The sequence below is a fragment of the Sphaeramia orbicularis genome, chromosome 5, assembly GCF_902148855.1.
Source record: "Sphaeramia orbicularis chromosome 5, fSphaOr1.1, whole genome shotgun sequence".
Classification (NCBI taxonomy): Eukaryota; Metazoa; Chordata; class Actinopteri; order Kurtiformes; family Apogonidae; genus Sphaeramia; species Sphaeramia orbicularis.
Window position 1 is genome coordinate 52,616,893 of NC_043961.1, and position 23,569 is coordinate 52,640,461.

General features: G+C 38.5%; 1 protein-coding gene and 1 long non-coding RNA gene across 2 annotated transcripts in view; both read right to left on the reverse strand.

Moving 5' to 3' along the window:
* Positions 1-6,603: 6,603 nt before the first annotated feature.
* Positions 6,604-23,569, reverse strand: part of LOC115419066 (metabotropic glutamate receptor 4-like) — a 371,136-nt gene continuing 354,170 nt past the window's right edge. Inside the window, exons 10-11 of the mRNA XM_030133682.1 lie at positions 22,935-23,181; positions 6,604-7,750 (exon numbers count right to left, since the gene is read on the reverse strand). Of these exons, the coding sequence (XP_029989542.1) occupies positions 7,701-7,750; positions 22,935-23,181 (297 nt within the window). The 3' untranslated portion in view covers positions 6,604-7,700. The remainder of the gene's footprint in view (positions 7,751-22,934; positions 23,182-23,569) is intronic.
* LOC115419083 (uncharacterized) lies at positions 17,845-18,572 on the reverse strand. Its single transcript, XR_003935398.1, has 3 exons — positions 18,533-18,572; positions 18,299-18,300; positions 17,845-17,941 (listed from the first exon to the last, which is right to left on the reverse strand). It is a non-coding gene; the product is annotated as an uncharacterized LOC115419083 (long non-coding RNA).

A 23,569-nucleotide genomic window follows, 5' to 3' on the forward strand; every position in this document is an offset into this window, starting at 1 on the left:
CGTTCATAATTGTGCAAGTTCTTAGTAAATCACAACCCAGTCTCATCAAAATGTGAAATGGCTACAATTGTCCACAGTATAAAACATATCAGTCTCACAATTAGGGCCTGAAAATTGTAAAATGTTCATGTTTTTTTTATCCTATTCTCTTTCCCTTGGTCTGCATCCCTTTGGTATTAATTAATTATTGTGTTTCTCCTCCTTCTCCATGGGGCCGTGATGCGTCAAAACCCATCGAGATTGCACCGCACAGGAAGTCAAATGTGGAGGATCTGGTCGATTTAAAAAATAAAACACAGCGGACAAACATCTGATCATAACTAATCACTTTGTCAACATTAGTTTCTCCCACTGCCACGGAATAATGTGTTGATGCGTCTCTTATCACATGTTTAAGGGCCCCCCTTCATAAACTGAGGGCTGCTTCTGGGGTGTCCTATTACAAAGTGTATCTTGTAAATGAATTGTCGATTTTGACTATTTGTAATAATTTTGTAATAAAACTGACTGACTGATTGATTGATCACCAAATCAACCTCAGACATAACACATGCAGTAGTTAAAGGAGGGTTTGATCCATCAAATGGAGCGAAATCGCTAGGGAGTCCTGTGTGGAAATGTGCGACCACAGCTATGCTAAGTGATAGCAGCATCCTTAGCAACCGACTACGTTAGTTTCACGTTATTCTGGCGAGATCTGAAAAATCTTTGCAATAACAAGCAAGCGAGTGACTATGTACATTCATAAAGTGAATATTATGAAAAAAATGTATATTTCTCTCGCTAGAAATGTTAATAAAACTAAACCAAAACTTCATTAAATATCAGGGAAATTTCTGCCATGTTTTTTGTTCTTTGTTCTCATGGCCTGAATCTTGAAAGTTGTGTGACTCGGACGCAGGCCAATGGAAAAGAATATGATAAAAAAAGTGAACATTTTACAATTTTCAGGCCCTAATTGTGAGACTGACACATTTTGTACTGTGAACAAATGTAGCTATTTCACATTTTGATATCAGACTGTCTTGTAAATCTCCAGCAAAAATTGTCCACTCCCTTAGGTGCTTTTTGTGTTTTGCACCCTCACTGCCTGAGTGAATCTGGGCCTTAGTTTGGATGTAACTCACTTGTATTTTTTTGAGAGGTGAGAACATTGTGATCCAGATTAAGACTGTCATATGATTTTTTGAACAGATCACCGAGCCCTAGTAACGAGTCACACTTATCAGTTTTGCAGGGGCTTGTGGGATATGCCATCCTCTGAAGACTGAACCTCACCAATGAACCCTTTCACATCTGCAACAAATTTAGCTGATATCAAATGTGAGTTATGCAGCGTTTTGCAACAAAAGTTTACTTTTATCATCTTCACCAACATGGCAGATTGCAGATTTGTTTCTCAAAAATAATAACAATTAAATCTGCAAGTGGTGTTAAGGCCCTCCCGCCCACCCGCCTCCCGACGCGACCGCCGAGGCCACCGACAGTGAGAGGACACCGTATCGTGGGCTTGAGCCGACATTCTGCGAGATGAGCACAGTTTTATACTTCTGAAAATGGCCGGTTTGTTGTGAGCTCATCACAGCCACGCCCAACATTTGATCAAAAATGTAGGTGATCACTTTTGATCACACATGTGTGTAGGTGATTTTTACCACGTTTGGTCCAAATTGGATGTAAACCCTAAGAGGAGATGATGAAAGTATGAGGGGTGTGATTATATAGGTCCACACTTCCACCCAATATGGCTGACTTCCTGTTGGGTTTAGGGCGGGGCCATAATGTAATTTTGCTCCCATCCACGTAATGTATTTTGTGATTTTTTTTTTTTTTTGGCGACTTCAAATAAAAAAAAAATTTGCCGGGCTTGAATTTTTGACCAAATAAAATTGACTTTTTGTTAACGTTCAGGGGGTCAAATTTGCATTCAAAGTGGCAAAAGTAAAATAATAATAATGGAACCATGTGATTTTAATAGGCCCTCACCGACATGTGTGTCTGGGCTCGGGCCTAATAAATAATAAAGAATTGTAAACTGCAATAATGACGTCATTGTTTAGATGGATATGTAGAGTTTGGGTATGACACCATAACATGTATCCATGTCGTCGCTCTTGGTATGGGGTACCGATAAGGGGGGTAAATATGACAAATTCATGGGGCCCAGTATTTGTGGGGGGGCCCATAGAGCAGTGGATGGGGCCCAGTGGATATAGAAGTTGTGGAAATGTCATGTAAGATCCTTAAGTAGTCTGTCCAGGCGAACGTTGAAAGCATGTTAAGTTTCATTTTCGTTTTCACAATATCATAAGTGACGTAGTCTATGGACTGCACCTCCACATATATACCCCGCCCCACCCCCCCACCAGTCCAACAGATTGAAAAGATAGTCAGTTGTTGTAGGGTCCACAACGATTATGTTTTCATGGGGTCCATAATTGGTAGCGGCGCCCCTGCTCTTGGTCATAAAATACCCTAATGTTGAGTATCTTAAGCGTAGATATTTAATGTACTTTCTATTGTGGCTGTTTGGTGTGGTATTTTTGTTTGAATAATACAGTAAAAGCATGAGAAATGTGATGGAATGGTACAAATCTGTATTTCAGCACATAAACTGCCATTAACTTTGTTTATTCCATTGTTTGTATGTTGACGTTTTCATTTCCTACTAGTGCAGGGGTGTTAAACTCATTTTCTTTCAGGGGCCACATTAAGCCCAAATGGATCTCCAGTGGGCCGGACCAGTAAAACAGCGGCATAATAACCTGTAAATAATGACAACTCCAAATTTTTCCTCTTTGTTTTAGTGCAATCAAAATTGGATTATAAAAATATGTACATTTGCAAACTATCCAAACAAAAATGATGTGAATAACCTGAAAAAACTGAAATTTCTTGAGAAAAATAAGTGCAATTTTAACAATATTACACCTCAACTTACCATTTATACATGCATATTACGGATTGGATCCACAAAGGCGCAAAATATTTAATAACAGGAAGAAAAATGCTACAATTTCACTTTCAAAATTTCAGGTTTTTAGCATTTTATTGTTAAAGGATAGTTTGTAAATGTTAATATTTTCATCATTTATTGTAAGTTTTCCAGAATGCTGCTGCTTGAGTCCTCACTAAGACCAAAAGAGTGGACCACATCAGTCCAGTTCTGAGGTCTCTACACTGGCTCACTGTCTCTCAGAGAATAGAATTCAAAATTCTGTTGCTAGCATATAAAGCACTGAATGGTTCAGGCCCAAAATACATCAGAGACCTTCTAGTCCAGTATGAACCATCCAGACCACTCAGGTGGTCTGGTGCAGGTCTGCTCTGTGTTTCCAAAGTCAGAACTAAACATGGAGAATCAGCGTTCAGTTTCTATGCTCCATATATCTGGAACAAACTACCAGAAAATATCAGGTCTGCTGAGAGTCTGAGTTCTTTTAAATCAAGGTTAAAGACTCACCTGTTCACTGCTGCCTTTGACTAAAAGGCTTTGGACTTTTTAATTAAATTTTATATTCTCTTTCGAAACTCTGCACTGCAATTCTTACTTTAATGTGTGTGCTTTTATTTTATTTTATTTTATTTGGATTTTATGTCATGTTTTCTTACTTGCTGTTTTTAATCACCTTTTACATGTTTCTTTTATAATGTTTTAAATGTGTTTCTTTTTTCCTGTCATTGTATTTCAATGTCCTGTGTGAAGCACCTTGAATTGTCTTGTTGGTGAAATATTCTATACAAATAAACTTGCCTTGCCTTTACACTAAAACAAGGAGAAAAATTTGGAGTTGTCATTACTTATTTATAGACGTAATGTAATATTATGTTTTTCACATTGAAGGAAGAAAATTTGGAGTCATTATTTATAGGTTATTATGCTATTATTATTTCAGTTGAGCTCACATTGTGGAACCTGAACAAAAACAACTTCGACATCCTTGATTGTTCATATCTTAAGTGTAATTTTTGCGCTTTGCAAATTCATCCCGTAGGCCGGATTGGACCCGCATGTTGCATGGCCGCATGTTTCACACTTGTGTACTAGCGAGTAGAGGTTAGAAATAAACTCTCCAGTCTTTCGCATTACGCCTGGACTACAAGCACTGTGCTTTTCAACAGATGTGAAGGAGTGAAATCCTAAGAGCCACTGTGCTCTTAAAGCAGACACATGTACGAGAAGCTAATTCTCAGTGCATCTTATCGACTTTGTAGATGTGGTCCAGACCCAGTTTGAGTCACACTGGTCTCAGTACTCTGTGGGGGTGTGATGCAACTCATTATGGCAGTTTGTAGGTTCTGATGAGCATTACAGATATCTGCAGCCCGTGCTGGACTCAGCGAAGTGTTATTTATTAATAATGTATGGATTTTACTGATTTATTTAGTTAGTGTCCTACAGCTGTGTCCTGCAATGTTTCCCATAGGTGGGTCTTAATTGGCAGACACCCAACATGCCTGTATTAATTATTTCTTCATCTAGAAATCATTGTGGAGATTCAGCTGGAAAGACAGATGAACTGAATATTCTAACAGTGTGGTGCATTCATGTGAGTATCATGTATTTTAGAGAGAAAAGGAGAATGAAGGATAAAGAACTATGACACTCAGATTATTTTTGGTATTAATCCTCCTGTGTGCAGCATTTTTCTGGTTCCTAAATGTTGCTGCCAAAAGAAAGAAATCAAACCTGAGTACTGTATACATGATGTATAAAGCGGTGGTCTCATGGGAGTAAATTCAGTCTCATCTGTATGGAGCTGATACGCACTGTGCTTTGCATATGCAGTTATCTACTACTTGGGTATGCATTTAACACACTCGCATTGCAACAACTGTAATTTTCTAGCCTTTTGTGTTGTGGGCTAAGGATCAGGGAGGCGTGGGGAAGATGATACATTCTGAGAGTTTACACATGCAAAGGCCTTGGATTCAAGTACTGGCTAACCATCCATTTCAAATAATTTCATGTTTCCCTCCACCAATTCTCTGTTCTTCCATTGCAATTATCAGAGCAATTGTGGCAACATATTATTCAGAGGATGGCATCCATTGTCTTTCTTTCTTCAAGGCTGACAAAGTTGTTTTTAATCTGTATTATTTCTTACAGCAGGAGTAAAATACACACACTCACACAGAAACGCTGTCAATAATTTAGCATATGATCATTTGCCAATGCGTCTTCTTGTTTTTTGTCTTTCATGTAAAGAAAAATACATTGTGATAATAACAAACTGTTAGAAAGCTTATGTCTTTTTCTTAACACACAGGTGTCAAACATGTGGCCCGGGGGCCAAATCCGGCCTGCCAAAGGGTCCAGTCCGGCCCTTTCGATAAATTTGTAAAATGCAAAAATAAGTTCAGGTTGGACATTCAGACCAATTCAAAATTATCATAATAACATATAAATAATGACAACTCCAATTTTTTCCCTTTGTAAATGTAAATATTTGCATGTATTTACACTAAAACAAAGAATAATTTCACAAAAAAATTTGAATAACCCGAACAAATATGAACCTGAAACGTCTTAAGAGAAGTACAATTTTAACAATATTCCATCTGTTATTAAATGTTTTGTGTGTTTGTAGATCCACTGTGATCTGTAAGTTATAATGAACATGAGTAAATGATAAACTGAGGCATAATATTGCTAAAATTACACTTATTTTTTTCAGTTTGTTCACGTTATTCACATGTTTTGAAAGGATAGTTTGTAGATGTAAACCTTTTCATAATGTAAAATTACTTTTTTCGCTCTAAAACACAGAAAAAAGTTTGGAGTTGACATTATTTATATAATATTGTGTTATTATTTTACTGGTTCGGCCCACTTCAGCTCAAATTAAGCTGAATGTGGCCCCCGAATTAAAATGAGTTTGACACCCCTGTCTTAACAACAATGGGATCAAATTAAAAAAAAAAAAAAAAAAAAAAAAAAAAGGAAATAATATGTTTTTGTAATTCACACAAAACGTGTATAGTTTGAAAACATTTTTAATAGAAATAAAATTTTGTATAAAAAAAATTAACATGCTTCACACACTTGAATTTTTCATGAGATTTTACAAATACATAGTCAGATAGCCAGGCACTGTATCTTTTTGTACATTTTCCCCCAATTTTAGGATATGTCAGGACAAAAAGCAGACATCATCAATCTATTTAATAACATACATTAACTTGCCATTTAATTTGGTCAGCACTCACATTTTATTCTGCAACACAAATGGTGTTGAAATTAATACAGAGGGAGGCATGAAAAGCAGCATTGAATTCACAACACAAATGACCCCACAATGTTTTTTTCCCCAAGACATTAGAAGGCTTTTATACTGCACAAAGCCAGCTATAAATCTGTTCAGCGAGCTGAGGGTGATTGATAAAGATATTGTATACTTCTGCAATTAGATTTTCATTTGTTGAAAAGCCTTACAACTTCCTAACACCTCCTGCTTATCATGAAAGTGCCTGAGGAGGATACGTATAGTAATGAATTATTTTTCAGTCGCTGGTCCATTATGGATATCACCTTCAGGGCATACCGCACAATCCTCTCAAGGGCATACTTCATCTTAATTCCCCTCCTAATGGATCTGTACAGCTAAGCTTTACCCTTAACACCATGAGTGACCAAGAGAAAAGCTGGTGGCAGTGATGGGAGGGTCATCCTGGACGACAGCCTGCAGTAAGATCTCCTGACTAAAACACAGCTGGTTTTAGCCAGGAGCGACCGTTTCAAAGCACATACAGGTATGCAGTGGGCAGTGGCAGCCTTGGGCTAGCTGGTAATACAAATCATGGCCTCATTTAAGCACAGATACACACTCACTAGACCTTCACCATTTGAGAACAGTTTTTTTAACGTACAATAGGCTTAGGCCCAAACAATTGTAACAACGCTGCAACAGAGTTTAAACGCATTCCAAAGTTACTATTTTTTTCTTTTTCTTAATTATTTTAACAACACAACACAGGATGTTGAAACTGGCATGCGCAAAATTGGCAGAGACCATCTTATAGGTGAAGTCATTGTCATTCTCATTGACCCAGTGGAATCCTGGAGAAGGAAAAAATACATGGAGTCTGAGACAGACCGGTTGCATTGTTGAGATGATCTTCGATTCCTCGTGGGACTGAAACATATGTAGAAATAAAAACAAACACAAACCCCTCTTAGAAATCCATGAACCATGTGTTTGTCTTTTTGGTGTTGGATACTCCTTTTGCGATGCCTTGAGGATTTTAAGATTGATTATAGTTCATAAAACTTGTGGACAACATTAAGAACACCTGAACATATTCTGGACTTGAGTTCAGTTTTTTATCAGCGCTGCTCAGGATGACAGAGAAGTCTTTGAAAGAGGGCATAGCTGAAATGTAAACTCTCAAAAGAAAAGCCCCATCCCTTAGTCTCCAGGCCTCTGCCATGCAAGTTTTCTTCTTTTTCTTCTTTTTTTTTTGTATTAGAGTGAGGCAGACAGAAGATGAAACCTTAAAACTGTACTTTTAGTGGTTCTGTTTGTCCATCCCTGCACCTCTTCGTGGTCTCTCCTCATCATGTCACGTCTTTGGGTAATGCTTCTATCATCTCTACCCGTACAATGACTCATCCATTAATTTTTTTTTTCCCATCTGTGAAATTCCTGTCCGTGTATTAACCATCAGGTGGGAATCCTGAATGATGAACCTTTGTCCCTTTAGATTGCATGGTTGCTGTAGCTGATGTACGTTTGCTTTGTCGAGAAACCTGAAAGAGAAGAATGAGAAGGCAGAGGTAAACTGGTGGGAACTGAAGAAGAATCAGCGATATGGGCATTTTTTTAGGCTCTAAAATATCTGAAATCCAGTTCAGACCATAGATCAGGGGTGTCAAACTCATGTTAGTTCAGGGGCCACATACAGTCTAATATGACCAGTAAAATAATTTCAAAGAAAAAAGTAATATCACTTTATAAAAATGTTCACAACACAACCGGAAATGCCAATATAAATAATTACAATTTTAACAATATTATGTCTCAGTTGATCATTTACACATGTGCATTACAACTTACAGATCACAGTGGATCCATAAAATACACAAAACCTTTAACAATAGGCAGAATAATTGTTAAAATTGCACTTACGACTCTTCAGACATTTCAGTTTTTTCATATTTGTTGAGGTTATTCACATTTTTTGTCAAAGAATAGTTTGTTAATGTAAAAATTTTCATGTAATTTGTACTTTCTTTTTTTATTCTTTTACACTACTTCTACTCAGAGGTGTGACTAGAATGTCATGTGCAGGTGGGTATTTTGTTTGTTTGGGGGTGCAGAAAAATATTGTCGGACAAATGGGTGGGGGGTCCATGACTGTCAGACCGGGGTTGGGGGGCATCCGTGACTGTCGAGCGGGGTCCGTTCAGCTCTGGCAGGCTGGACAGGGCATTTTACAAGGGGCAGAGCTTGTCCCTGTGGGGGGCAGAGCTTGCCCCCCTGGCCATGCCCCTGCTGCTACCACTGTTATGATAGTGTTTTAGTGAACCAACCAATTTGAGATTGAATTGGTCTGTAATGTGACCCCTGAAATGTGAAAATGATTTTGATATCCTTGATTGTTTATTACCTCCGCCAGGAAGTATTGTGATCGCTTTGCTTTGTGTGTTTGCATGTGTGTTTGTTTGTTTGTTTGTTTGTTTGTTTGTTAGCAAGATAATTCAAAAAGTTATGGACAGATTTTCATGAAATTTTCAGGAAATGTTGATACTGGCACAAGGAAGAAATGATTAAATTTTGGTGGTGATTGAGGATGGGGGGCCCACGGGGGGGAAGCACTGATCTGCCTTGGTGGAGGTCTGCGTTCTCAGAGGTCTTTTGTAGTTTAACCCTTTCATGCATGAATTATGAGAACCTTTATCAATATTTTTTTCCTGAATGTTTTTATTCCTCTTTAGGCATGAAAAAAAAACCAATGTGACTGAATTTTTTTTTAAAATCAACCTGTTTTTCATGGAGTTACAAAAATTTCCACTCAGCTACACCATGAATTTTATTCTTGAAGTAAAAAAACATGTATTTAAAACCCAATATCATAAAGTGATATGAAAACAGTGAAATGAAGCCATGTTTAATGCAGCTAATCTGATGTTTTCTCACATTTTAACACATTCTTATACTAGTTATTACTCACTTCATGGAGATAATATGCAAAAAATAAATATTAACGATTGATTTCCACTCAAGAACCAATCAAGAACAGCAAAGTTACAATAATGGTATGAATTGCAGTTTATGAGATGATGCATAAGTGTCCACTGTGTTGGTTGATATGGAACTAAAACAACAAAACCCATGAATATACAAGATTAAAGCTGTAGAGTAACTGTCCGCTGTAGTGACCACTATGCATGAAAGGGTTAAATAATATCATCCTCTGTATTTTGCATTTTTAGGTGTAAATCATGTATTTTCCTATGTTTAATTCACAGATCATGTAAATGTTCATGAAAACTCAGAGTAGATTCAAAGTTAACAAGAAAAGTACTTGGAGTGTCATACCCGCAGCCAGACGATAGTCTGGTCTCGTCTGTCTTTTATGTTTTGTTTGTCACTTCCTGTTTTATTTTGTTAAGTTATCCCTCATGTGTCTTGTCTGTCGTCTTTACTTCCTGTTCCCCGTTCATCCTGACCTCTGTCCTGATTACCTGTCTCTGCCCTGATTTGCTCCACCTGTGTCTAGTTGTCTTCCCTCCCTTTTGTGTATTTAAACCCTGTCTCTTCCCCCTGTCAGACGCCAGTTTGTAACTCTCGTAGTTCTTACCAGCGTCTTGACCTTGTTTGTTCGTTTTGTTTGCCTGTTGTGACCCTTTTTGGATTCCTCGGTTTTTTGCCTACTGCCTGCTCCCTGTCGGTTTTTGTCTGCCTCTTTGGATTTCCTGGTTTCGATCTTCTCGCCCTGACTTTCTGGTACGTGAGTATTTGTCTTGCCCTTATGTCCTGTTGCCTGAGTGATAGCCTGCCTGTGCATGACCTGTTTCCGTCCCTGACCTCCCTTTGCTTTTCCCCAGTCGGGGAAAATACCCCAAACGCCGCACGGGGAGACGGGCTGCCGCCCTCGAACCGGAGGACGAATCGGAGGAGGATACCTCCCACCTTTATCCTCAAGATTCTGTCATTATTATTATTCTTCCACCTGTGTGTGAATAATAAATCCATTGAACCTTATTTTTGTGTCCGAGTTACTGCATTTGGATTCAGTGTTTGTACTAGCCGCATTACATGGAGAGCGCAGACCTCCACCAAGACAGATCTGCCCCCCCCCCCCCCCCCGATCACCATCAAAATTTAACCATTTCTTCCTTGTGCCAGTATCAACATTTCCTGAAAATTTCATGAAAATCCATCCATAACTTTTTGAGTTATCTTGCTAACAAACAAACAAACATACAAACAAACACGGGGGGGGGGCAGATCTGTCTTGGTGGAGATCTGTGCTCTCCGAGTGCTTTTCTTGTTTTTATTTAATTTTATTTAACCACGAAAAAAGATCCCATTGAGATTAAGAACCTCTTTTCCAAAGGAGTCCTGGCCAAGAGGCAGCATAAAATACAACACACAGTTACAACATACAATAATTTAGAGGACAAATCCAACTATGAAAAACAAGTGTGAGTCATTGAGTTATTCTGTACCACTTTGAGTTTGGATTTAAATGCATTCAAGGAGATCAATTCAGTCAATTTCCACTCTTTTAGCAACATATTCCATGTGCAATGAGCAGAGCAGACAAATGCCCTTTTACACAGCTCTGTATGGGCAAATGGCACAAAAAGGAACAAATGCTCATTTGATCACAGACAATAAGAATCAACACTTCTTCTTGTTATTAAACTACAGATATAGGAAGGTAATAGTCCAAGTATGGCCTTATAAATAAAGGTGTACCAGTGTCCCAGCCTCCTAATGGACGCAAGTAGCGGTTAACATTTTTTGTAATTTTGTATTTCACAAATTCATCCCATGGGCCGGATTGGGCCCTTTGGCAGGCCGGTTTTGGCCCACGGACCATATGTTTGACACCTGTGCCATAGATGCAAAGAGAAGAAACAGTTTTAGAAAGACACAGTGAAAAGTGGCATAAAACGTCCTTCTACTCCTTGAACATGAAAGCCTGGTCAGAGCAATAATTCCCTTTGAAATGAAATGAACTACTGGCATTACTTTGGTTTACAGCAGGGGTCTCAAATATGTGGCCCGGGCGCCAAATGCGGCCCGCCAAAGGTTCCAGTCCGGCCCTTGGGATGAATTTGCAAAGTGCTAAAATTACACAGTCAAGGCCATCAAACTCATTTTAGTTCAAGTTCTACATAAAGACCAATGTGATCTACAGTCAAATAATAACAGAAGAATAACCTACAACAAAGAATGACTCCATATTTTCTTCTTGCTTTGATGTGAGAAAAATAATCTTACATTATATGCCGATAAATAATACAAACTTCATTTTTTTTTTCTTTGTTTTAGTGCAAAAAAATAACATTAAATTATGGAAATATTTACATTTACAAACTATCCTGTAACAATAAAAATGTGAATAACCTCAACAAATATGAACAACCTGAAATGTCTAAAGAAAATTAAGAACAATTTTAACTATTTTCTGCCTGTTACTAAGTGTTTAGCGTCTTTGTAGATCCAATCCATTATGCACATATCGAAATGATAAGTTGAGGGATAATACTGTTAAAATTGCCCTTATTTTATTTTATTTTTTAAGTTTTTTGATTTAAATTTCAGTTTTTTTAGGTTATTCGCTTTTTTTTCTTTTGATAGTTTTTAAAAGTAAGTCTTTTCATAATTTAATTGGGGTTTTTTTGCACGAAAACACAGACAAAAATTTGGAGTTGTCATTATTTATAGGTTATTACACTATTATTTGACTGGTCTGGCCCACTTGAGATCAAATCGGGCTGAATGTGGCCCCTGAAAGAAAATGAGTTTGAGAGCCCTGGTTTACAGTGATCTGAAAACCTGCCACCTACCCTCACACTAGTACAATGAAACAAGATGATATACTGTTTCCATTGCACTAACTCTGCTGGCTTTTCAGGTTTATTCACTTGATATAATTTGTGGATTTGTAGAGTCTTAAAACCTGATCTGTGGATAGTGGTAGTTACTTTGTACGGTTGCATTTCTTGTATTGATTCGGTAGTTATAATATAAAAAAAACCAAGATCTCTCAGAATTTTCTCTCTCTGTTCATGGAGCAATTCAGATGTTTTAAAAAGTCGATACCATCTTACAACCACAGGATTTCTTTGGGGTACCTAGTTACATAATAAGAAGTGGTCCATTTTTCTTGAAAGACTCCATTCTGTGTCTTTTCTACGTTTTGGCATTTTGGGTAGTGAAGATTTGACAGAGGGGCATTTTGACAGTAATAGAGAATGTAGGGTAGATATTTTAACAGTAAGACAAAATTGGTCTACCATCATCAATCGTGCCTCTCCTGTTTATTTCTGGGTCTCACTGTTGTATTAGATACTCTTACTATTGAAAAAACCCATGTGGCCGCCACACATTTGTACTAAAAACACATGCATTAAAAAAAAAAAAAAAAAAAAAAAATCAGTCCATCATTGTTTTGTGTAGAAGATGTTGGTCTAATCTGTGGTGAATTTTGAGATTTACAGAGCTTCTGGTCAGTCCCTGAAGGCAACATACCCCCCTCCTCCTCTTTGAGTCTCTGTTGGTTACAGTTTTCTATGTACAAATAAAAGAGTAAAAGTAAAAAAAATATATTTCACTCCAAAAAAAATATTTATTTTAGGCACTGCTTATTTATTAATATGGCTATTTTTATATGTTACACTTCTAAATCAATCTGTTGTTTCCAAATTTACATTTACACATAGTAAAAGTGTGTTTTTACAAGTTGTTTCATCTTTTTTTTTTTTTTTTTCAAAATCAGAACTCTAATTTTTCGGCCTCAGTGCCCAACGTTTTCATCACAGTGTTCCAAAAACAGATGAGTCTTTATTCTACTAAAAGCTGAAAGCGTTCTGCACATTTTGATATGTAACACAGGGGGTATCAGGTTGCATAAAGTGCCTAAAAAGGTGATTATAAGCAGATATGACAGAAACAGACATTTATATTACAGACTCCTGAGGGTTAATGTTCATTTTACAGTTTCACAAATTCATCCCGCGGGCCATATGTTTGATGTCCCTGCTTTCTGACCTACAACAGAGATGTATAGAGTAAAGATGAAAGCCGTTAACCTCCAGGTGTAACCACATCACAGCTTTGGGGTCTATGGAGGGAGACCAGAGTCTGTTCTGTTTGAGTGGAGTCCTATGGGAGACGTGGCTCACAACACTGAATAAGCAACTACTTCATATAAACTGATATCTATGATCTTTAACATCTTTTCCACAGACTAGAAAATGACAGTGCCACCTGATAACATCTAAGATTTACTAACATTTTGTGAGACGAGTTCAGGGTGTTTCGACAGCTGAGCCCGTTCACAGCAGCTCTACAGTCAGTCATGAAGCTGAAGCATGGACCAAACACGTATTTTTATATTTCCACTGAAGAAATCCACTCTGCTGAATCATAAAATGATCATAAATATTAGAGAATGGTGATGTCAGGGATTGGGTAATGATTGCATCTTACAGTTTAATTATCCAGTTTTTCTTTTTAATCCTATCTATCTATCTATCTATCTATCTATCTATCTATCTATCTATCTATCTATCTATCTATCTATCTATCTATCTATCTATCTATCTATCTATCTATCTATCTATCTATCTATCTATCTATCTATCTATCTATCTATCTATCTATCTATCTATTTTCGCTATCGGCCATCAGCCTTCTTCTTTTTTTTTTACAGCTGATATTTGATCAGTAGTAAAAATGCTATAAGATATTTGATCAGGCACCTGAGTGGGCAGCATGTGAACTTCAATAAATATTAAAAGAGTACTACGTGCACGTGTATTAATAATTTCATTTATATTGTTGCATTAAAATCTTAATTATCTGAGTGTTTCAATTGAATTTTATGATTAGTGTGTTTTAAAAAAACAAAAAATCGGCCTCAAAAATTGGTTGTAGATATCGGTCATCAGCTGACCAAATGTTAAACATTTGGCATCGGCCTTAGAACAAGCCATATCAGTCGACCTCTACTATCTATCTATCTATCTGTCTGTCTGTCTGTCTGTTGATTTTTTTTTACAATATTGAACTTAATTTTTTTTTTAAAGCTGATATTTTATCAGTAGTAAAAATGTTATAAGATATTTGATCAGGCACCTGAATCGGCAGCACTTGAAGTTCAATAAATGTTAAAAGAGTACTACGTCCATGTGTATTAATAATTTCATTGATATTGCTGCATAAAAATTCATAATTAATTAATAATAATAATTAATTATCTAAGTGTTTCAATTGAATTTTATGACCAATGTGTTTTAAAAAACAAAAAATCGGCCTCAAAAATTGGTTGTTGATATCGGTCATCAGCTGACCAAATGTTAAACAATTGGTATCGGCCTAAGAACAACCCATATCAGTCGACCTCTACTGTCTATCTATCTATCTATCTATCTATGAATACACATGATCAAAGTGTAAGCTAATTAATCAAACATCACTTGTTACATTTTCATCAAAAGTAAAACAGGCCAAATTGGACTCTTTCATCCTTGTTCTGAGTTGTAGTTGACACCATCTGCAGACGAGCTGAAATGGGCCAGTTCACAGCACTGAAACTTTTCCCTGTAACTTCTTAAAGCAGTTTTGTCCCATTGGGAGTCCCTGGTCTAAACAGGACTTAAGGTATGGGGGTGACACTAAGTCCTCTAAACCACGAAACTCAACTGGGAATAGACGAGAGAACCTGACACAGGAGGGGAGATATCCTGTGTCAGCATAAATCTACATAAGCTCCCTGGGTATTCCTGGGTTAGAGCACCCATGGATGACTCCAAAAATCAAAACCCTCATGGTTTTTATTTATGTTTTTGACATTTTATCAATACTAGAAATACAACTGTATCAAGTAACTCCCTAGCACTACTGTCATTCATATTTAAACACGCTATAAACTCCATCCAGCTGCAAAAAGACCAAAAAAAGCTGACATTTGGAATGCAAATAAAAGGAGTCATAGCTGTGGAAACAATACACGTCACCTTATTATACTGTTGTGAACTGGCAGGTTTTCAGTGCGTTGCTGACTGGTTCATGCTTCGGCTTATCTCATCACGATGGTTTGGTCTGAACAGGGCTTTAGATAAAACGTCACATAAGAGCAGAATAGTTTTATCTTCTTTGCTGCAGTGTAGCGCAGTCATTCCTTCCCAACTTCCTTAGCTCTCAAGCCATATATTAACCCAAATTCATAGGCTGCATTACCTACAGCAGATGGGGCTTTAAGCTAAGTCTGTTGTCCACCACCACCTCCTTTCCCTTCAGCTATTAGCCCTCAGCGTTTCAGTTGTCTCCCCGGACCGTGTAGGCTGATTCGCTGAGGTGAAGCAGATAAATCCTGACATATCGCCACTAGATCCAGGCTGTTGGGGGAGCTGGCCCAGACAGGAATTTTTCAATTTCATCAAGCCATATATCCACACTGGCGATGACAATGACAAATGGTGCTTATTCAAATAGCCATGCTCTGTATGGCCCCTGTAAATGGTAACCCTATCAGGATAAATTGCTGCTGGCTATCAATTCTGCGTCTTAGCCTTCTCACCACTCACTCGAACAAAAGGCCCCATTAACCCTCAACAGAAACTTAAAGCTTAAGTTAGGAATTAATGCTGCATTGGTTGTTTACATGTGGCTATTGTGATGGGCCTCACTGCAGTGGGCTATTTTTACTACAGCGCATTGTCATACGGGCTGTATTGATTTAGTTTTTGTGTGAACAGTAAACACAATGTCAGCTCTTTTCTACATCCATGAAGGTAAACATTACTCACGACCGTTCCTGTGGAAAGAAGGAATACATGCAGCTTTCAAGCTCGTGACAATAGGCCCATTCTTATTCCCATTATTAGCGGACGGTAGACAGAAGGAACGCATCTGCAGACAGACGTGACAGATTAAAACCTTTTCGGGCCCGAGGCAAGCCACAGAGGAGAGTTCAGGCCGTCATATGAGTAATTTCCGCTGACTCGATTGCTGGAGTCATTATTTACTTCACTTAGTATAAATCCAGAGTATGCCACTGATACAGTAGAGTAGAGCGTTTTATCGATATTGAGTTTAGGGGGAAGACCACGGTGAGAGAGTTGGATACTGAAAAAAGGGAAGTCAGTACCAGTAAAAATAATCTGAGGACTCAAGATGGATGAGGTGGTTTTTCCTGCTAACTGTCCATGAGAACGTGTAGAATGATAATGATTGATACATTCACTGCACGGCCAAAAAAAAAAAAAGTCACATATACAATATTTGACTAGCCTACCTTTGGTTTCGATTCCAGGAGACATTCTCTGTAACATTTTTTTGTCACATAATGCTGATGTAGTATCACAAGAAGGTTCATAATATTTGTTGCCATCCTTAGTTGCATTAAAGGTCCCATATTGTGCAAATCTCACTTTGTAAAAGTTTTCTTATAGTAGTGTGTGTTGCAGTAGCCTCATTATGAGGTTCGAATTTGAAAACTGTCTGTTTCCTCCCTGCCTTGCTACACCACATTTTGTGAAAATGCCTGCACAAACGGCCGAGTTTGAGTTGGGTCCGCTTATGACGAAATAAGCGGATTTAACTCCTCCCCCTGACTGTGCCCCCACCCTGCATGAAAAGGTGAGCCCCACCCTGGCAAAGTACCTCTTGGACAACAAACATGGCGAAGGCGAGACATGCAAGTTGTGGTGTTTTTGGCTGCATACACCAACACGAAAGTTTATTTTTGCTCCCCACTTCTGAGCCTCTCCGAAAAAAGTGGCTGGATTATATCTTTGATGGTCATGTACCAAACAACATTCCGAAACGCTTGTATGTGTGTGCCCGGCATTTCACGGACGAGTGTTTTTCGAACATGGGCCCATACAGCTCCGGCTTAGCACAAAGACTCCGAATCAAGAAGGACGCAGTACCAACACTTCGTGACCCAAGTACAAGTGTGGGAGATGTAAGTTCTTATCATTTTTTTGTATCTTTACTGCATAACCCTACATTACGGATAAGCTGGTGGTTGTTGATGTGTACGTCTAACATTAGCATGGCAGCTAACATAGCTCGGTTACTGCTGCTAACGTTTGCGTCCCTGTTAACATGCGAGAGCTGATAATATCAAGAGACATTCAACAGAACTACTTTGAACACGGGCCTTTTGTGGTTGGCATCAGTATAGTTAGCATCAAGCTTGTTAGTAGCTGCCTGCATTAGTGGCGGCAGGCGTCTTTCTGTGTCAGGTCCACGAACCCGACACAACACCGCCGTTTTCCGTCGGGGCTCAATCACACCTCAAGGCAAAGAAAGCCAGTGTTTGGAAAGACGTTCTGTCTGAGACATGTGTATTGTAGACGAGAGAGGGGCATTTCAGCAACATTAGCGCGTAGTACCGCTAGCGTAAGCCGCGTCCTCTCCCAGAGAGGGGAGGGGGAGTGGGCGTGGACAGATGCGTTCATTTGCATACCCGGAAGCAGGCCCAGAAACAGCCTGTTCTGAGGAGGGCTGGGGAGAGGGACTTTTTCGACCGCTGAAACTCCAAACAAAGGATGATTTTGGGGCGAACAAACTTAAATACTATGTTTTTGGGCTTCTGAGACCTATATGACGTGACTGAAAAATAGCATAGTATGGGACCTTTAATTTTTGATTATTGATGATGAAGAATTGGACCACTGCATCGAGTCTTCATCGCATCCCAAATTAGAGTCTGGACTTTATGGAGGCTAATCCATGTGTGAAAATGATGTCTCAGGGCGCTTTCACACAGCGTACTCGAGTCCGTACCGTACTTGGATACAGATGTTGTGCTCACAAGCACGTACCGCAGCCCGTGCCTGAGTACGAATGGGCGTTACAGGGCCAAAACAGTAAATGGTGGTGTGGAAGGAATTCTGTCGCTATCCTGCAAACGCAGAAGTCAGAAGAAGACAAACCCTTACCAATCTGTTAGCCTGTTTGAGGCAAAGAGAAGCAGCATGACCTGTGTTGTCCCTGTTATATCACCAAGTGGTTCGGTTGATAAGGGGAGCCTAGGCCGCGTGGATCCGAGGCTTTTTCAGGAGACAACAGGAGTGCCATTTATGGTCTTGTGGTGCTTAACCCACTTCTGTTGTTGGAGTGGTGATTAGGTCACTTCCGGTCTCGGGGAGGGATCGCATTCACACGGCAACATACTGTGGTGGAGTACGGGCAGTCTGAACCCAGGACTACCTTCTCAACTGGACTCAGGTACGGTACAGTTACATTCACATGGATAAAATTAAGCAGACTTTGGGGTCCAGCGTACTCAGATACAGGCTCAAGTACGCTGTGTGAAAATGCCCTCATTCTCCCTGAACCATTCTGTCACAAGCCTGATGGTCTTGGTCAGTCCTGGCATTGTCCAATCTTTACCTCCGCCAGGAGGTATTGTGATCGCTTTGCTTTGTGTGTTTGCGTGTTTGTTTGCATGTTTGTTTGTTTGTGTGTTTGTTAGCAGGATAACTCAAAAAGTTATGGACAGATTTTCATAAAATTTTCAGGAAATGTTGATACTGGCACAAGGAAGAAATGATGAAATTTTGGTGGTGATCGGGGGGGGGGCAGATCTGTCTTGGTGGAGGTCTGTGCTCTCCGAGTGCTTTTCGTGTTTTTTATGTTAAAGGGGTCATATTTTGTTAAAATCCACTTTTATTAGTCTTTGGTTCATTACCTCTGCCAGGAGGCATTGTGATCACTTTGCTTTGTGTGTTTGCGTACGTGTTTGTTTGTTTGCGTGTTTGTTTGTTAGCAAGATAACTCAAAAAGTTATGGACAGATTTTCATGAAATTTTCAGGAAATGTTGATACTGGCACAAGGAAGAAATGATAATGAAGTGGTGATGGGGGGGAGGGGGGGTTTAGATCTGTCTGTCTCTGTGCTCTCCGAGGGCTTTTCTTGTTTATTTGTGTATTTGGACCCTAATGGTTCAAAAAGTTTGAATTTGAACCCTCACAGGGCCGCAAAGCTATCTTTATATTAATTCTTTATATTAATTCTTATGTGTGTATGTGAAGTGACTCAATTGCATTTAAAGGGCCAGCACTCAAAACGACCTTTCTCGTGTCATTACTCAGAAATATTGTTGATGATGGACCTGTGGAGTTGAATTAATGAAGAATTCAGATCCAAGCCTAGCATTTACAGTTTATGTAGACCACAGGGAAATGTTTTAAAATGCATAATTCCATTTAAAAAAGCCAAATATCACTGCTTTAAAGAAATGAGAGGCTACTTACTGCATCAGTTAGAGTTAAATAAACAGCCTGGACAAAAAAAAAAAGTAACTGCTTGGATTTAACTGAGCAAATAGTTCCGATCCTTCTATGGGTCAGTACTGCAGTGATTAATAATGTTTCAGCTCTAGCAGGTTATTTAACTCTAACTGATGCAGTAAGTGTCCTCACATGTCTCTAATGTCAAAAAGATTGGACAATGCCAGGATTGATCAGAATCATCAGGCTTGTGACAGAATGTTTCAGGGAGAATGAGACATCATTTTCACACATGGATTAGCCTCCATAAAATCCAGACATTAATTTGGGATGTGATGAAGACTCGATGCAGCAGTCCGATTCTCCATCATCAATAATCAGGACGAGGATGATGGAAGGTTGACTCTCTGTGAAGGGAATGAATTTATGGAACAACTTAAATGATAAAACAAAGGTAATTAAATCAAATAACACATTTAAAAAGACTATCAATTCCAAAATACTGAGTAAATATGATGAAAAGGACAGAGTTTATTTTCGATAAGTATATTACTGCTAAGAAATGGACAGTTTATTCTGATTTGTGTATTATTGTTATAAAATGGACAGAGTTTATTTTTGTTTTGATATGGGTATTATTACTGTTATGGAAGGGAGAGAGTTTGTTTTGATGTAAAATGCTGTTGCAAAATGGACAAAGTCTATCCTTGGTATGTATAGCATTTTTGTGTTTTGTGCTTAGTCAGAATTTAGTCTGATATGTGTAGGATTTTTTAGTTACTTATGGGATCTGACAGAGGAATTTAGGATAGGTAGAAGGATGGGGTAAGGGGGTGGGAGATTATAAATTAAACTTCATCCCACTCCTTTTCGAATGTTTTCCATTCTTTTTATACAAATCTTTTTGCAGTTTGATTTTAATGCTATATTCAGAATAAATTAAAAAAAAAAAACAATCAAAAATTTATGCAACTATGGATGGAAAAAATATTATGAACCTATGTTGCTATGTTTCTTATTTTGCAATTTTCTTGAAATTTTCAAGAAAAAAAACTGAAGCATTGACACATACAGTACCCCAAATGAAGAATAAGAGGTGTTTCTGCAGATTCTGTGGATGTTGATGATGGGCTGCCTTTTGGCTCTGCTGTTTGTTTCTATAGGATGATGTTGAGGGACTCCTGGGTAGTGGGGGTTTGGAGAAATGAGTGGGTAGTGTGGGGGCTGCGGCTGATGCTTGCTTTTTTCCTGGATTTGGGGGTTTGATGTCTCTGTCTGCTTTCACCACCATGGTTCGTCATTCTGTGGTGGAAAATGTGCGGCAGGTCAAAATGTAGAGCTTTTTTTTTTTTTTTATCTTTTGCTGAATGAGGAGAAGAAAGAGTGGAGCAATTTATCGGCATGGAACATTAAGATCTTTTTGAACTTTTAGCTTTGGAAACAAAACCTGCACAGGACAGATATGACCTAAAAAAATAACTTAAATATGCAGAGAAATTACTGTAATGACAGGGAGTGTGAAAACCTTGAGATAAACAGTTTGTTGTTCTAATTCTTTGTTCAAACAGAATTAAACTGTATCAGAATGACAAGAAACAATGAAACGATGTCCTTAAAAGATGGCACTCATAACTCAAATTATAGGGAAAACAGGGGAAATGTGCCATCGCTGTTTAGGAAATGGAGTGCAAAAATGATGTTAGCTTGAGTAATTGTGATCAAACCTATACTTAAATAGACTGTTCAGTGTTGGCTTAAAAAAAAACAAAACAAAAAACTATAGCTCAGACAGAGATTGGAACCACAAAGAGAGAGAGAGAGGCAATAAGAGTGAGGAAGTGTAACAATAAATGTGTCACATGTAAATCAATACCAATATGGCGAGCAACAGTGTAAAGGAAAATGTGAAATTAATCTGTCGTTATATGTATGTATGCATGTGTGTGTGTTAGGCCTGTAACGGTACACGTACCGAACCGAACCGTTTCGGTACACACCTGTTCGGTTCGGCACACAGCTGTACCGAAACGGCACAGTATGTTGACAAAAAGAAAAAGGAACGAAAGATGTCGTTTAATGCGGAACTTTAAATCCGCGCAAGTTTCACACGGACATATTAAAGGACACGCACATTGACCCAAAATACCAAATAGCAGCTGACATAAGGTAAAAAAACAAAACAAAACAAAAAAAACAAATATGATGTGAACCTGGAAGGAAGAGACTGAAGACCCTCCAACATCAGTACAGTCCAGTTTGGATCACTTCAGGTCCCGGTGAAAGACAACAACGAGGAAAGAGACGGAGATAAGACGGACGTTGTTTGGCCCCTAGGAACTACGGTAGTTCTAAAACACACTAGCTCTCTCTCTCTCTCTCTCTCTCTCTCTCTCTCTCTCTCTCTCTCTCTCTCATGCACGCTGTATAACAGAGGAATAAAACTCGGAGTTGGCCACTGACAGTATATAAAAATAAAGTTTCACTTTCGTTTCACGCCAGCGTTAGTTACGTTAGTTATGGACCGGACCGCACTCCCCCACCCCCCGGCTCCGACCAAAAAAAACAAAACAAAAAAACAACAAACAAACCATCCCCCAGACAAATCGTACATTCCATGCGCGCGCACACTCAAACACACACACACACATACACACAAGTACACACAGTGTCCTAAACAATTTATTCTCTGTCCTAAAATAAATAATTTGGTTCAGTTTGTTGTCAATGTTGCTCTTCAGTTTGTTTAAACAGAATACCAGTTTACCCTCCTGTTGATGTTGAACTTCATGCAGAATTTTTTTGCTGATATTTTTCTGCAGATTGTGAACTGACAGAACTGTGATTAGATTTTTCTTGTTTGTTCAAAACTACCTGTCAGAGAAAAGTGCAATACTAATGTTTAAAATACATTTAGTCATATTAATAATTTATTTTATTTTCCATTTGATTTATAGCAGCAGAATTATATTATTCCTGTTTTTCTATATTCTATTGTGTCCAAAAATTGGGGGAAAAATGTTAAAAAATTCATAAATGTATTAAAGACATTTTGAGGGGTTTTCTTTCTTCCCGTACCGAACCGAAAAAAACTGAACCGTGGCTTTGAAAACCGAAAACGTACCGAACCGAAAATTTTGTGTACCGTTACAGGCCTAGTGTGTGTGTATATATATAAATATATATATAAAGAGAGAAAGAGAGAGAGAGAGAGAGAGAGAGAGAGAGAGATAATGGAAAATCCTTTAATGCCTCCGGCTGACTTAGAAACAATATCCACTTCTTTTTCTCCCCTAAACGAACAACAGGGGAAAATTTACTGGAATTAATGAGGTGTTAAATAACGTGCTACACCTCTTAATAATTAGTAATTTTTTTTTTTTTTTAATTCTGCTTCCTATCTCTGCATCAATTTGTCTGATTTACAAGCACAGACGGACAAAACATGCCAGTGGGGGGAAAAATGGTTTCTTAGTGACTTCCTCATTAGTATTCATGTTATGTTCTTACTTTGTGTTTCGAGGCTTTCGCACAGCTCCGTCTTGGCTTCTCCATTAGGTCTGAGTCCAGCCTTGGGGTTGAACTTGTTGGACATGGTGGCGGCGGTAACCACGGCCTTGAGGCTGCGTGTTCGCTTGGGCACGTTTTGCTCTGGGTGGAAGAGAACCACGTAGACCTTGGGCATGTAGAGCAATCCCAGGGACACTGAAGCGCTCAGGCTCACGGAGATAGTCAGGGTGGTTGTTTGGATGTACATCTGCAAGAGGGAAGTAACAAGAGAGCTCAACACCAGTAATATAGACGGCCTGATCACAATCAAGGTGTACAAGTATATTTGCATCAGTTATTAATCAGTATCGGAAAAAGATACCCCCAAAATGTTTCTTTGGCCATCTTATTACTAGATCTTGCAATCCTCCAAATTGAAGAAAATCGGATAAAAACTGATAAAATGGCGACCCAATGAGCGTGAAAACATGTGCACAATTTTATTGTTATAAGAGAGCAAAATTATTGTACATAATGTTTTGTAACACAATAAGTAATTACTACTCAACTCCTGTGTCTTTTTTATGACAAAATACACACATCACATTGCTTTTCATTTATTGATCATTTTTGTTGAACAGCTGTTTGATTATCAA